The sequence below is a fragment of the Pollicipes pollicipes genome, unplaced genomic scaffold (assembly GCF_011947565.3).
Source record: "Pollicipes pollicipes isolate AB1234 unplaced genomic scaffold, Ppol_2.1 Scaffold_3447;HRSCAF=4054_pilon_pilon_pilon, whole genome shotgun sequence".
In the NCBI taxonomy this organism is placed as follows: domain Eukaryota; kingdom Metazoa; phylum Arthropoda; class Thecostraca; order Pollicipedomorpha; family Pollicipedidae; genus Pollicipes; species Pollicipes pollicipes.
The window spans coordinates 37,565,777-37,581,476 of NW_023596297.1; the positions used below are offsets into that span (position 1 = coordinate 37,565,777).

General features: G+C 55.2%; 1 protein-coding gene across 1 annotated transcript; it reads right to left on the bottom strand.

Annotated features, from left to right (window-relative positions):
• Window positions 1–201: 201 nt before the first annotated feature.
• On the bottom strand, window positions 202–2,272 carry LOC119092515 (lithocholate 6-beta-hydroxylase-like). Its single transcript, XM_037215475.1, has 3 exons — window positions 1,956–2,272; window positions 1,661–1,754; window positions 202–213 (listed from the first exon to the last, which is right to left on the bottom strand). The coding sequence occupies exons 1-3, from the start codon at window positions 2,270–2,272 to the stop codon at window positions 202–204; spliced, it is 423 nt and encodes a 140-aa protein (XP_037071370.1).
• Between the last annotated feature and the right edge of the window lie 13,428 nt (window positions 2,273–15,700).

A 15,700-nucleotide genomic window follows, 5' to 3' on the forward strand; every position in this document is an offset into this window, starting at 1 on the left:
TGTCACGGAAATGCAATTATCCCGACCACTAACGGGCGAAACTGAAGCGTAGTGTGCCGAACGCGAGATGACATTTTGAATGTTGTACCAGTCATGTCATTAGTCATGTATTAGTCCCCATGTCATTCTATGATTTCTGGATGACACAAATTAGTGCTGCCATCCTCTCGCATGTGCAATACGCTGTGAGAGTGGATAGATTCAGACGGTCACCTGGCGGGAAGGGCGGGCGCCGCGGGGAATCGAACCCCGTACCTCTAGTTTCCCAGGCGCCCAGTGTAACCACTACGCTACCGCTCTCCCACCCCCCTACCCCGGATATGCTCGTCTGATTGGCGAGAAACAGTGGTCAGTATTCATCTGGGAGGGCTGCTTGATTGTAACCAATAACGACAGTGTAAACGTACTAGATTTCATGGATTCATCAGTGGCTCAGGAAACGCCAATATTGTTCGGTCTCCTCACATTTCTAATCTTGGGGTAGGGACCGTGCTGCAGTATAAGCAATGTCAGGTGTCGGATATTTGCCGTTCCCGTGGTGCAGACGAAAGTTGCCGGAGTCATTATCCGTCGAAAATGGGTGTGCGAGCTTCGTACTCAGCGCGTTGCTTTGACCAACAGGGATCAACTGATAACCAGCCAAAGTGGGGTCCTTGGTCCGGGGCGGCCGTGTTGCAGCGCTGCACAACGCATAGACCCTCTGCAAACATATTTCTGTTTACGAAGGAGACCGGAGGTAATACTATGCACTGGACTAGATCGCCTAATACGGGCTTTGGGTCCTGCTTTGTGTCTGAGCGCACGCAACAAGCTCCGCTTAGTCAGTGCTCTGATTCTGATTAGTCAAGACATCAATTGGGGGTATATTGTCCAACAGAGGCAACCAAAAATCGTTTCTAATGGAGATTGGTGCAAATGCACTATAGATGTTATGAGGCACCTCGCGCGACAAAGCAATTCAGGCATGAAAACAATGTCAATACACTAAACTAAAAAACAATCGCTTGCAATGCCTACATTTCCCGCGCGAATGCATTCTTTCCTGGCTTACCTCCAGCCAGGTCAATTATGGGATCGTTTTCCTTTCCAGCTTGGGCAAACAAGAAGGCCGTTCGGCGTCATCGAAGTTGCAGCCTGGTCCCAATTATCACAAGGCACAGTCATACGGTATTGTATCCAATTATATCCGTACAGAGCTGCATTCGAAGCACACATCGATCTCCAGAAATATGAATGATGATACTGAATAAGGCAGCGTTTGAAGAGTCGAATTATTTGCAATGGATTCCTGAACAGCTTTTCCACTCTTTTCCATTCTCACCGCATCCATCACGTCTCCCCCCTGAGAACCTCGCTTCACCGTACGTCCTATTCATCACTTCCTTACATCACCAATCCTCCCATCCACCAATCTCTCCCCTCATCACATGAGCCTCATTGGTTCCCTCCCGTCCATCCTTTATCACTCGCTTTTTACCTCCTCTCCTCATCCCTTACTCCCTTCCCCTTCATTCTCACCCTTTCTACACTCCTCCCGCGGCCCCATCGCTATAGCACCTTCGCAGTTCGACCCGCAAGTTGATCTGGCCGGAGGCGGGCGCAAGAGACGGCCGGCACCACAGCCAGCTCCAGCGGCTCGCTGGTCGGCAGCAGACGGTACCGGCCGCAGCACGTGACACAGCGCCAGCTTGATCTCCATCAGGGCGAATCGCTTGCCAATGCAGTGGCGCGGCCCAGAGCCGAACGGCATGTAGCTACAAGGCACGATACGCGGCTTGTTTTCGGCGCTAAAACCGCTCCGGGTCGAACCCGCTCCGGGTCGGGCCACAGGTCCGGGTCGTAGTGCATGCGGAGTGGCACCACAGCCAGGAATGTGCCGCGTGGGATGCGTACGCCCTGTACCTCCGTCGTGGCGTTCGACTGCCGGCCGAACTTCTCCACGGGTGGGTAGAGACGCAGTGACTCCCTGGATCACCATCTCCAGATAGGGCAAGCCGAGCACGGCCTCGTAGTCAAGGTCGCCGCTAGCCGGCACGTTAGCCGCTATCTCATCGTACAGACGGCTCTGCACGGCCTGGTGCCGCGCCAGCAAGTGAGATGTGAATGCTAACGCCGTACTCGTCGTCTCATAGCCGGCGCCGATAAAGACGTAAGCGTTGGAGAGCAGCTCTTCTTCGGTGAGGGCTTGGTTGCTGCTGTCGGCGCGCTGCGCCGCCAGCAGCAACCAAGCCCTCCAGGTGGTGAAAGTCGGACTAAGCACGCGGTCGGACATGCTTCCAGCGCTCGCCCCTCAGCCTTAGCAGACTGTTGTCTGGGGTAGTGAGCACCGGGCTCTTGAAGGCCCCATGACGGTCGGGGAAGATATCGCATCGCTCAATAAGCACCTCACGGACTAGGTCCGGGTATGTGGTATACAACAGTGGCCTCGTGCCCATGTACAGCGCTAACGTCTTGCCTCGGCTTCCGTACTGCACTCCGTACTCATTGAACAAGCGTCGAAGCTCCTGTGGGCCAGTGGGACCGACGAGTTTGGCAGAGTTTCCTCGAAGCAAAGTATATGGTGGCACGGTATGTCCAAACCTCTGGAGCGTCTGAAACTTGTACAGCCTCCGTCTGCAAATACAAAGAATGCGGTGGAGCGCATACAAGAAGATACATAGCAGCATAACCCACCGCTAGATTAGAAGATTCATCTGGATCGTTAACAGGGGTCCTGGCAACGGTCTGCGTTCAAAGCCTCGAGTTTGAGTCGAAGTCTGAGGTCTGGCGTCTTGAACCCAAGTCCCGGAGCCGAGTTAACCCCGCCCGCATAAATGAGTCAGCGTATCGGACCTGAGTCTGACGATCTTTTGACCGATACGAAGTCAGCGTTCCGGGCCCGGGTCTAATGATCTTGTGACCGATACGAAGTCAGCGTCCGAGACTGGGGCTAATGATCTTGTGACCGATACGAAGTCAGCGTCCCGGGCCTGAGTCTGACGATCTTGTGATCGATGCGAAGCCAGCGTCCCGGGACTGGGTCTAACGATCTTGCGATCGATACCAAGTCAGCGTCCCGGGCCTGGGTCTAACCATCCTGTGACCGATACGAAGTCAGCGTTCCGGGCCTGGGTCTAACGATCTGGTGACCGATACCAAGTCACAGTTCATCTAATTACACCGCCGGAGGAGATCTCGTTTTCCGATAGGTCCGCAAGATCCGGCCCTCATTCCGGGCCTTGAGCAAGATTGCAATTTCAAGTTCATTGTTATTGTGCGACGCCGTGGGGATGCACATTATGGAAGGTAAGTGTGAAGAATGTGAACAGGTGTATGTTTATGCGTGTATATATACATATATATATATATATATATATATATATATATATATATATATATATATAGATATAGATGTATAAATATTTATATATATATATATGTCTAAATACGAGTGTATATATAGTGTATGTATATATTAGGTGTGTGTTTGTGCGTGTGTGTGTGTATTGCAGAAGAAACAGCTCTTAAGCAGTGGAAATAACGACGTGCTGCGAGCCATGATAATCTGACCCAACACAAAAAAGCGGAACAACCCAACCTACCCAAATTATCTTAATACGACCTAAGCTAACGAAGCGTAGCTGAATCCAACTTGCTTCTCCTGGCGTCTTGCCATGGCAGCATGAGAAGAGTTTGTCACAATTGTAGGTCTATCCCAGCTAAGGTTGCACGTTTCCCACAAACGCACGTTGCTGCGCGCACTTACATGAACAGAACGACAATCCCTCCTGCGACGAGCGTCAAAAGAGCCAGCCACGGCACGGCGCCCGGTACCAGGAGCGCCATCTGGCTGCCGTCTGACACGCAAGCCCGGGCGGGCGGCACCTACTGTGCGCCTTCACTGCGCGGGCGCTCCGACCATGGACTGGTCGACCGCGCCGCGCTGCTGACACTGTGTGACTGTCATGCGGGAGGTGGATAGGGGCCTACGTGAACAGTGTGACGGTATCTCATGCCGCGCCGCTGACACTGTGTGGCTGTCATGCGGGAGGTGGATAGGGGCCTACGTGAACAGCGTGACGGTATCTCATCCTATCGCACGCACCTGTCCGAAGTGCCTCGTTCTCAAGTGTTCTGTGTGGTGTTGGAGAACCACGTAGGAACGAGGAGGCTACGACAACTGAGCCCCCTTGTTGTGATTCGTGAATGTCAGGATATGTAGGGCCTTCTATGGACCCTGTTTAACGTGGATTTTTGAGACTTTTGATACGGTTTTTTAAATCCATACCTTGTACCTCAAATATATTTGTCGAGCCTTCTAACAAATAATCTGCCTCTCAAGAATACCGGGTCCGGCTGTTGTATGGCAGTATCGCTTCTCCGGCTTCCAGCCCATGTAACGGATGGACAGGACAAGCTGATCATTTCCGGACTCAGCGATCGGGTCAGTACATGAGCCCCGCTCCCTGTCACGCACCTCTCTCGCCATCACGCGTGCGCCCACATCCTGCTGTCTCACAACCTCTTGTCCTGTTCTTATCGGCACGTCGTGCCGCCTCGCCCGTGTCCCCGGGTTTATCGGATCCTGGTGGCGCCGGGTTTACCGGATTCTGGTGGCTGAGGGGCACGCCGTACGAACTGGCCGTATGGGGTGGGCAGTACGGAGTACGGAGTGGCCAAACTTGTGTGAGTGTGAGTGGCCTACGGAGTGGCCAGCCTTGTCCGTAATCATATGATAGTGTTTTTCTCCTACAGCGCACTACGTGCACTACTGCTAGTATGGAACTCTTTGTGTGTGTGGGGGGGGGGGCGGGGGCGGGGGGGGGGGGGGGGGGGGGGTATTTGGGGGTGCGGTGGGTTGGGGCGGGGTTTCCTGGCCGCCGCTGGATGTTGCACGCCGCCGGTTGCCACTGTCACATCCTCCCACGAGAGCAAATTTATAATGAGGAGCCCATTGGTCAGCATAACGAGCTCGATGATGTTAGCGCACGGCTCGACACCGTTGTGGCTCCGGTACACCCCGACATCAACACACAGTCATGTGAGCCACAGAGCTAGGATGAAGCGGGTGACCGGGGCATTGGCGGGATGGCGGATCCGGTCAGGCACCATGAACGGCTGTCTCCCCCGCCCATGGCTGTGCGCCCTTAACCACGGTATCCACCTCCACCCTTTAGCTAGCGACAACATTTAAATGGGGCATAAACGGGATCGCGTGCATACTAATACGCCCAACCGGCAAGGGTCCCCCACACTGGCGAATTATATTGACAAGAGCCCACCGGGTAATGACCCTGGGACCCCTCCCCGGCCTTAACTTATCCACGCAGAAGCGAGTCTCGCCGTTTTTCTTGGGGACCAACACGACTCCGGCGGCGTATTCTGAGATGGATGGCTCGATGGTGCCCCTTTGTAGCATTTCGCGTACTTCACGTTCGATGGTCGCTCGCGCTGCCTGAGCTACCCGGTAAGCTGGTCTCCGGACGGGCTTCGGTGACGTCAGTTCTATACGGTGTTGGATCAGCTGGCACCTCCCCAAACTGCCGTCCCACGAAAAACAGCTTCGTAGTCCTTCAAGAGCCATGTCAAGTCCTGTTTTTCCTCAGGGCTCAACTCCCCGATTTCCACGTCACCGACGTCCCACTGACGACTTTGCCGACTCGCCGGCTAGTGTCGTTCGCCCTGGCTGCAGTGTCTTCTCGCACGCTCGCTCCAGACGCGTGCGCTGGCGACTGCGGGACCTTCACCCGGGATCCGGCGGGCCAGTTTCCATTGTCCCGCGTCCCAGGTTGAAGAGCTCTACGGCCAGAGTCTCGCCATCTTGCCTCCCTTCGTCGGAGACCGATATCACAACGCCTTCACCCTGCGCCTCTGGAGAGCTTCCGCGGGACTCACGCAGGTCTGACCAGCTTGCCTCTTGTCTGTTTGCTTGCACCGTCACTCCGGTCCGGGCCGGCACCGAAACTGCTTCCCACGAGCTCCAGGTAGGCTTCCTCCTCTCTCGCGTCACCCGTTCCGGCCCGTCCGGCTTCGGAGTCGGCTCTATCCCAGTAACGCCGACTGCTGGCGCCCCCTCTCCCGTCATGACGCCGAGTGGCGTTTGACGTGGCGCCGGTTGGACATGGTCCTGCTGGCGCCGTCGACGGTCAGCCCGTGTGCTTGGATGAAGTCGAAGCCGATGCTCGCCTCATGGGGCAGTTCTCTGCAGACGTACGCCCAGTGGAGGATGGATTCTCCGCACAACCGTGAACCTGACACGCTTCAGGCACTGGACGTCGATTGTGTGGCCGGACGCGGACTTCAAGACTATTAGCGGTGCGCGTTGGTCGCCTCCCGTCCATCCGTCTTCGAAGGCGGAGCCCCGGACCAGTGCAGCTACTGCTCCCGTATCGATGAGGGCGGTACAAGTACGGTCTTCGATGCGCACAGTGCATGTGCACACCGCTGGAGGCGGTGTCAGCGGCGCGCTCTGCTCTTGCCCCGCCTCTTGACCTTTATGCCGAGTCGGCGGCGCTTCCCGGCTCCGTTCAGGTGATATCCCCATTCGTTCGTATCTCCTTCCGTGTCTCTTCATTTCCCAGCTTCGTCGGGTTCGCCCTCGGCCGATCCTGTTTGACGGAGAAGGCCTCGCCGCTCTGCAGGACCGGTGACCCGTCACGACGCCGAACGTTCCGGTCAGCCCGATCTTGATATTTATTTGCCACGCGTGAGGGCCTTTCATTACCGCTCGTCGGCTGGCCCCCTAATGCAGCCGACTCCTCCCGTTTCCCCTCCGCTGGGACTTCTCGGGGCAGCGGCGGGCGTAGTGTCCAGGCCGGTCGCAGAAGAAGCAGTTTCCCTCTCTGAAATCTTGTGCCTCCTCTTCGCTCCACCTGCCCTGGCTCGGTCGCCACTCTTCATCCCCGCCGTGCTCCAGGTGCGAGCGCCAGTGCACGGACTTTGTCCGCCTGCCCCTTCCGGCGTGGCCGCCGTGGTACGCTCCCTGATACTGGCACACTTCTCGTCGCCCGCGGGGCAACGGCAGCTGGTCCTGGTATGGATGGGAGTCGCCTTCTCGCCGTGATGGCCGCTGCAGCTCGGTGTCCCTCCTGGGACCCCGATGCTGCTCGTCCTCTTCCCTGTCGCGTTGGCTGCTCCTTCCTCCCACCGGTGATGTCTCCATTCTCTTTCTTCTTCCGTCTCGGATTTCCATCGCGAAGACGAGGGTCTCGATCAGGTTTACGGCTGCTGGCCCGCCCCTGTACGTATTGAGAACTTCTTCCTCTCTGTGCGTCGCTTCCAGCGCCTCCTCTTCTGCCGCAAACCGTTACCGCTTCATCAAACGTAGCGCACCGTTTACGCCAAACCATCCGACGGAGGGTGGGGCGCAGTCCTCGTACGAAGTTGATACGCCTGATATAGTCCAGTAGTGGGTTCCGTTGCCCTGCGGACTGTGCCAGGCTGTCGCCGTGTCCTTCGCGGTCGTTGCTTCCCTGTGCCGCTGGGCGGCCCGCATTCCAATCACACGCGCTTGTCTTCTGCGCTCAGGGAAGATAGCGAGTTTCCTCACCACTTGGGCCCATTCGTGTACGGTCTTCCCCTCTTGCTGGCCGGTGTGGAGTAAGAGCTGGTTCCACTGTTCCCGCCCGGCCGTCCGGTACCTTTCCTTCAGGGCACGTTTGAGCGATGGCCAGGTCTTCGCTTTCCCTCCCTCTTGCAAATGATCGACGAATCCGCTCGCATCTCCCTTGAGCCTGATTAGTGCCAACTTCAACATGGTATCTACTCCCCAGCTCGCGAAGTCGCTAGCCCGCTCCAGCTCCCTGATCCATTCTGTGATGTTCCGTGTCCCGTCATATTCGTCCACGGCGTGGAAGACGAATTTTTCCATCTGGAACACATCAGTCTGGTCAGCGGGCGGCCCCGTTTCCATCTTCCTTCCGCGGAGCCGGGGAAAGGGGGAGAGGCTCGGGGTGTGAGTGTGGTGGGTGTGTATGTCGCGGTCTATGAGTGATGTTCTGCTTCGTTGTCTTTGCGTATGAATACAGGCATTGGATTGCGTAGCGATGGTTTAGTGAGGGAGCGAGGCTGGACGAGGTCGGTTCGGGCGGCGAGAGGACACTCGGCCCGGAGTTGGGCGGTGTCGTGTCCGGAGTCCGGGACGCATGCTTGGGCGCAGCGGCCGGTTCGTTGGCGTGCCCCGTAGGCGTCCGGAGCTTACCAATGGCGGAAGCCATGCAGAGGCGCATCGGCCTGTCTGGGCCCTCGTCTGGCCGTCGTCGCGGCCGGGCGCCATGTACGGGCCGCGCCGACATGCAATGGTGGCAGGATGTGGGTCAGGTGGACCGTTCGCCGTACATTTCTCGTTTCGTTTTCTCTGTCAATAGTTAGAAGCCGGTTAAGTGTCAACAGTTAGAGGCAATAAGCCGGAACCTCACGGGTTCGATCCAGCGCGCATGCCCGGCCTCTCTCACGTAATAGGTTAGCGCGGTCTAGCCCCGCGCATGCTGCGCGGATTCCCCCAGCGAGCGCGTGTATTGCCCGGCTTCTATCTCCCTCTCCTTTTCACTAGGCCTGGATCGCTCTCTGGCCAACTGATGCACGGCGTTACTGTTTCGTTAGCGAAGGCCCATCTCACCCGAGATGGATCCGACATGGACGCCGGAGATTCAGTATAGGGGAGAACGGCGTCGAATTCTCCGAACCGGACATGGCCCCGGTGTGTAGGATAGAGGTCGAAGAGGGACCGCCTGCTCCGGGATGTTGAGGCATAGCGGTGAGGTGCGCCGAGCCCGCGACGTCTCGAAGGATCTCCCGCAGTTCTGCGAGACCGGGGAAGGCTACTCGCGGGGCGTCGCCCGGGCCGGCGTTCCGGAGGAGACACGGACGCCATCTGTCAGTCGCTATGGACAATTGCGGTAGAGGGTAGCACCCGACGGTGCGCGATGGCGGCGCGGGCACCCGCGACCGGCCGGCAGATGACAGTCTGTCGCTGTGTGGATGGACGGAGCAGTCCACCGCTCGCGACCCGGCGGCAGGCGAGTAGCCCGGCGCGGCTGTGACAAGGACGAGGAGCCAGACGGCCGCAGTCCTGCTTTTACGCAGATGGACGTTTGTGGGTAGCGCGGCACAAGACACAGTTTCGCTCTTTTTTCGAGACGGCCGACTCGTTTTGTTGTTTCCCACTTGACCCCAGGCGTGACGGCCTAAAGAGGCGTTGGTCATGAAGTGACCTTGGATCCGTGGGGGCCGCCTGGGATGCTCGACTGTGCAGGGCGGTAGCGGAGTCTATCCGTGATGTCTCCGCCTTGGGAGAGGGCAGGAGCCAGTCCGCTCTCTTCCGACGTGGTGCACGCCGGGCCTTATGAGCGATTGGTGACGGGATGTTCGGGACGGATAGGGATCCCGTCATCGACGCTCATAGGGAAGGCGACGAGGAGTCAGGTCGCCGGACAGGCCGGTCGGGCCGAGTCTCCAGAGCGCGCCGGCCGAGGAGACTGTAAGGCGTGAACGCAGGTCGCGCCGGGCGCTCGTCGTCTGCCGAGAGGCTCCACCGTCCCATGAGCGCGCTGTCTGCCTCCATGCCTCTGAGGGACGCGCCGTGGGGCGGTGCCTTGCAAAGCCTGCTCCGGCGGGCGGGAGGCGAGGGCGCAGAAGCGCCGGAAGCGACGCCTCCGTGCTGGACGAGGCGCCGCCTAAGGCGCATGCGCGGCAGCAGAAAGCTGCGAGCGGCGGGTGCGGCCGTGTGAATGAGGAGCCGCCCATCGTGGACGGAACGTGGGAAGCGTCGTCCAAATAGGGAGCCGTCACCCTGGAGGTCGGGCGAGGGAGCGAGTCGCCGTTCAGCTTTGACACTCGTGGTCGGCCCAGCAGCTGCGTCGGTGTCAAGCTGGCAAATCATCGTGATATGCTTTAAACGTACATTTATGGCAAGACCGAAATGTGATAAGTGAATTAAAACTTAACGAGGACCCATGCAGACGAGCCAATTATAATGTCAAGGTGCGGGAAAGGGGGGGGGGGGGGGGGGTCCCATCCGTGTGCGTGCCAAGGATGAACGAGATGATGTGGGCGCCAGCGTATGCGAATGCTTGGAATGAGTGTGATGGGCGCCGAGTGCGTGGAGTCTGCGTGGATTAGTTAAGGCCGGGGGGGGGGGGGGGGGGAGTCCCAGGGTCATTACCCAGTGAGCTCTTGTCAATATAATTCGCCAGTGCGGGGGACCCTTGCCGGTTGGGCGTATTAGTATGCACGCGATCCCGTTTATGCCCCATTTAAATGTTATCGCTAGCTAAAGGGTGGAGGTGGATACCGTGGTTAAGGGCGCACAGCCATGGGCGGGGAGACAGCCGTTCATGGTGCCTGACCGGATCCGCCATCCCGCCAATGCCCCGGTCACCCGCTTCATCCTAGCTCTGTGGCTCACATGACTGTGTGTTGATGTCGGGTGTACCGGAGCCACAACGTGTCGAGTCGTGCGCTAACATCATCGAGCTCGTATGCTGACCAATGGGCTCCTCATTATAAATTTGCTCTCGTGGGAGGACGTGACAGCGGCAACCGGCGGCGTGCAACATCCAGCGGCGGCCAGGAAACCCCGCCCCAACCCACCGCACCCCCAACCCCCCCCCCCCCCACATTTGTGAGAGTCGGGTGACTTCCCATCATCCTGACGGGAGACTATAGTTGTGCTAGTACCGAACCAGGAAATGTGGAGTTGTCTTTGTTGATTACCGCTCCATCACCCTCACAACATTGCTTTGTGTAATCATGCAAGGGGTGCGGAATGTGCGACTTACCTGGATTTAGTAAAGTTAAAGTTCTTTACTACAGTACTGTGTTGTTTTCAAAAGAACAGGGTTACTTTTGACCACAGTGTGAACTCTTTACAATGTTGTGCGGAGCGGGTTTAGCCGGAACGGAGACGCTGAAGTCATTTCTTCGACATAAAAGATATTTACGACATCACAGGGACGGTCAAGTATGGTTTAATAAAGGTACTCGGTTGTGTCATTCGAGCGCCATGGACACTTTTTACAAACGTGCTTATTTCACCTATATTTGTAGTTCGTGTGGGCTCATGCATCGTCGATAGATATTTAGAAATTTGTGTGCCTCGGGACAGTGTAGGGAAGGAAAGGGAAACAATCATTTGGGGAACACCACTCACCTCAATACAATGAATATTTGGTACTGCACAGGAGGAGCCGACGGCCCTCTTCGATCGTGACACCGGAGATGAAGAAGAGGGACCGGGACGCTCCGGTTTAATCTGATGCTGGAGCCTTTATCTTTGCATGCTGTGATATTGATGGCAAGCACTTTTCGCTCACAGAAGACGACAAGGCAGTGTCAAGTCATCACATCAAGTTTAAACCCGGATTGAGGGGTTGTTGAAGCATCGCGTGCTTGCAGCCTATGCGTATAAGACATTTTTGAATGGAAATGTGAAAACTGACATAGCATGGTAGTACATGTACTACCATACAGTTCTCAATTCTCTTGGTACGGCCTCTGTTCTCGTTCGCTGCTGTCAATGCCCATCACGTATCATCGCCACTTCCAACGTCAGGTTTTCGCAGTAGCTTTAGAACGTAAATAAATACGGCTCTGCAATGTTGCATATCTTTTCTATTCATTCGCACCTTGAAGCACTTTGTTTCTAAGGGTCTCGCGTGAGGGCGTCATTCGATGATATGTTGATATCTATGTTGATATCATGATGATACCAACGTACACATTATGTCTGTGAAAAAGCGTCTTTTAACAGTTTGGGGTAATTGTTCTGATTACAACAGAAGACATGGTCTGAGCTAGGCTGGGCAAGGGTTATAGAAGTCATTCTGTATGACGTATCCATTGCTTAGGAAATAAGCGGCGGAGCGGAGCGACGCCAGTTTTATATTAACTTTCTATGCTTCCATTCGCCATTCTATGGTTTCATTTTTTGGCGGCGTAGCCGCAGCACAGCAACCTGGCATACCGGCACCCTGGCAGCATCGACACATCCACAGCACGGTACTCAGGGGGCACACCCGCAGCATGACACCCGGCAGCACATCCACATCACGGTACTCCGGCGGCACAGCCACAGCACGGCACACCGGTGGCACAGCCGCGACACGCAACCATGGCAGCTGGCACATCAAATCATCCCGGCTACACCGTCACCCAAGAATCCAACAGATGGCATACTCCCTCTTCCAATAGTCTTCGTACCACCCCCCCCCCCCCCTCCCAAAAAAAGTTATCGGAAGCGAGAGGCACATCCCTCATAATGAGCAACCGCCCTGCAAAAAGACGACTGGAGGAGAAGGCCCAGCGGTAAAAGCGCTCGACGCCTTGTAAAATCAGAAAAAAGCTAAAGTAGACCAAAAAAGAAGCAACGAAAAGAAAACGCAATAGGAAAATACTCCGGATCAGATTAAATCTGTTTGTAGTGCTCAGAAGGTGTCACCGGGAAGGACGCGACGTGGCTTTTTTGAAGCGATGCATTTCTACTGAAACGTGCAGTAACGGGTCCGACAGCACAGGGTCCGTTGGTGACAGGTTGTGCTGTTAGGCACCTCGGTAGATCAGCGGTGTCGCAAGAATACACGTTGTTAATTACCTGCCAGTTTTTCACGGCACGATACAATGAGGAGAAATAAAAGAGAAGTGAATCAATAGTTTTTGCCGTGCAAAGGAAAGGATAACGATTTATTGATTAACCCTGGAGCAGTTGTAAGAAGTCGGTATGCTTCGAAGGCATAGCAACTTCAGTGTACTCCGACTCTCGGGGTGACCGTCGTCAGATAACACCGCACGAAGTCCGATGTCATCTGAAATCTCAGCTTTGTAGCCCTGAGAGGAAAAAGGGCAAATATGACAACAACAAAAGTGGGAAATGTCGCCCCCTGAGCCCCCTGAGAAAGCCTCCTGGGCCCATATGGGCCTATATGCCGGCCAGGTACCACCGTACCACATAGTCGGCTCCGTGTAGGTATAGACCTAAGGACCCACTTCCCAATCACCCATAAAACTGGGGCCAGTGATTTACGCTGATCTGGAGCCTTGTATCTGGCAAGGGCCCACAGCGCCAAACAGAAGGCCCTGTGCTCGCAAGGGCCCAGAGCCGACCAAGGGAAGTGTTCGATGAGGTCCGAAGAAGGGCCCGGGCGGCCCACCGGAACCGACGATCAAAGGCTCGGTTGGAGGGCATGACGACCCGAAGGACCGGGTGTAGGTCACATAAAGAATCGTGGCCCGTAGGGTCGTAACCTGATATACCTGTCAGAGGTCTTCTTGCGCTGTTTCAGGAACCCCTGAGACAATGCGAGTGTCTACGTCGGTCAGAGACCACGAACGCCGAACAGTCGACTCCATGTCCGTCTGGGCCCTTGAGACCCATTTTCCGAACAGAAATGAAGCTGGGGTCCGCGATTTGCAATGTTCGGAGTGCATAACACAATGAAGGGCTCCTGCGTTGGTTAGGGGCCACAGTGCCGAACAGGGGTCCTGTGGCGGCAAATGGCCCCCGGGTCGGAGCGGCGTTTGAGGGGGCCCGAAGAGGGGCCGGTGGGTCTCTCCAGACCAAAGATCAAGGGCCCGATGGGCTGGCTGAAAGGTCCGAAGGGCTGACTGTAGGTCACACTAAGAACCCAGCCCCTCTTGCACAGAAAACAACCCATGAGACAGAGCGTTTCTCTATTTCGACCGGAGATCATGAACAGCTGACAGTGAACCTCTTATTGGTCTGAGCTCTTGGGGCCTATTTCCCAAGTAGAGACAAGGCCGGGCCCACGATGTACTGTATTTTTCCCTGTATCGTTCAGGGACCCACAATGCCTAACAGGACATTCTGTGCCAACAACGGGCCTCGATTCGGTCAGGAGAAGATTTGCTCAACAGGGATGGGGACGAGAGCCCGAACATCAGAGGGGCTCCTGCGTTGGTCGGGGTCCTCCGACAATTGAAGAAAACATAAGAGCTATGATGAGTGCTCACACTGAGGTAAAATAAGAGTCCTTTGCCAGTCAGGGCCCTCAGTACCAAACGGTGGGCGCTCCCTCCCTATTCCAGCATGGGCCCGTTAAGTCCAACTAGAGTCTATGTGCCAATTATTTGACCACCTGCGGCAAGCAGGGGGTGTTGATGCATTAATGACGGTTCACGCGTCGATCCTGGGTCAACTGCGCGGGTCAGAGGGTTTATCACGTGAGGGAGCGGAACGATACGATATGATGTATCTATCTAAGGGCCGCCGGATCGGCCAGGGGGTGCCGCCCTGTGTCGCCAGAATGGCGGCCAGAAAAACACACCGCGGTGGGACAGAGTGGCCCTACAGCCCTTGACCGAGAACAACAATGTGCTCCGTAGTGTTGTACTTAAGGGGACCCCTTTACCGAATGGAGATAAGGGATCTCCTTAGTGTTGGATGGAGTGGGGTCGAAATGAGTTCCAAATGCACAAAGCCAGCCCATGTTTCGTTGAGAACGTTCATTATTTTGCAGAATCAACTAGTAAAACAAATGCTATCAAAACGTTGGAGCCTGCGCGTCAGGTGCCTCTAGTGTAGTGATTAAAATGCCTGCGTTAACCACAACCGCATCTGAAAAACCACAGGTACGAGGTTAGATTTCCCACGATGTCTGCTCTTCCCGCCAGGGTGAGAAGCTGGCGGCGCCATATAGCTTAAACAGATAAGTGCGTCATATAGCCCAATTGATTCGCTCGTAATCTCGTGAAGCAAGGGAAGCGATGGCTTGAGTCATAATTTTCGCAAAACCGAACGACGTTCGCCACTGCAAGCAACGCCGGGGGGGGGGGGGGGAAGGACGCCAAGCGCGCTCTGCGTCCGTCCAAAGTCCTGACACCGTAAGGTTACCCTTTAAGGTCAAAAGCGGTCTAAAAGGATGGGGAACTCTATATCACCCAAAATTTACTGGCTGATTTTCAACTTCCAATTTGTCAGAGCATTCACCACGGGAAGAACTAGCGTCCATCAGAAAGTCCCGCTTCTTAAGGTCATCCTTCAAGGTCAAACGCGGGCTCAAAGAGCGGGGAGCTCTATATCACACAAAAATTACCGACCGACTTTCACTTATTAGCATCAGAATATTCACCACAGAAAAAACTAGCGCCGTCAGAAAGCCCTAACCTCTCAAGGTAAGCCTTCAAGGTCAAACGCGGGCTCAAAGGACGGGGAACTCGATATCACATAAGAATTGACGGCCGGTTTTCAACATACTGGTGTCAAATTTTCACCACAGAAAGAACAAGCGTCCGTTGTAAGTCCTTACTCTTAAGGCCACTCTTCAAAGTCAAGCACGGACTGAGAGGACGGGAAACTCGATATCAACCAAAAATTACCGACTGGTTTGAAAACTATAAGCATCAAAATATTCACAAACACAATAGCCAGCGTCCGCCAACAAGTCCTGACATTTCAAGATCACCCTTCAAGGTCAAGCACGGGCTTAAAGAACGTAGAACTCGATATCACCCAAAAATTACCCCGATTTTCAACATACAAAACATCGGATTAATCACCACCGAAAGAATTGGCGTCCGTCAGAAAGTCCTAACCTTTCAAGGTGATTTTTAAAAGTCAAACACGGGCTCAAAGGGCGGGAAACTTGATATGACCCAAAAATTACCAACCGATTTTTAAGTTACAAAGATCAGAATATTTACCACAGAAGGAACTAGCGTGCATCCAAAAGTCCTGACCTCTGAAGGTCACCCTTGAAGGCTAGTATTT

Excerpts from the sequence above, each read along its gene's own strand:
- LOC119092515 (XM_037215475.1), bottom strand. The coding sequence starts at position 2,272 with ATGTCCGACCGCGTGCTTAGTCCGACTTTCACCACCTGGAGGGCTTGG. Across the intron at positions 1,755-1,955 it reads GTGATCCAGGGAGTCACTGC|CTACATGCCGTTCGGCTCTG; the intron begins GTCTCTACCCAC and ends CGTGCCTTGTAG.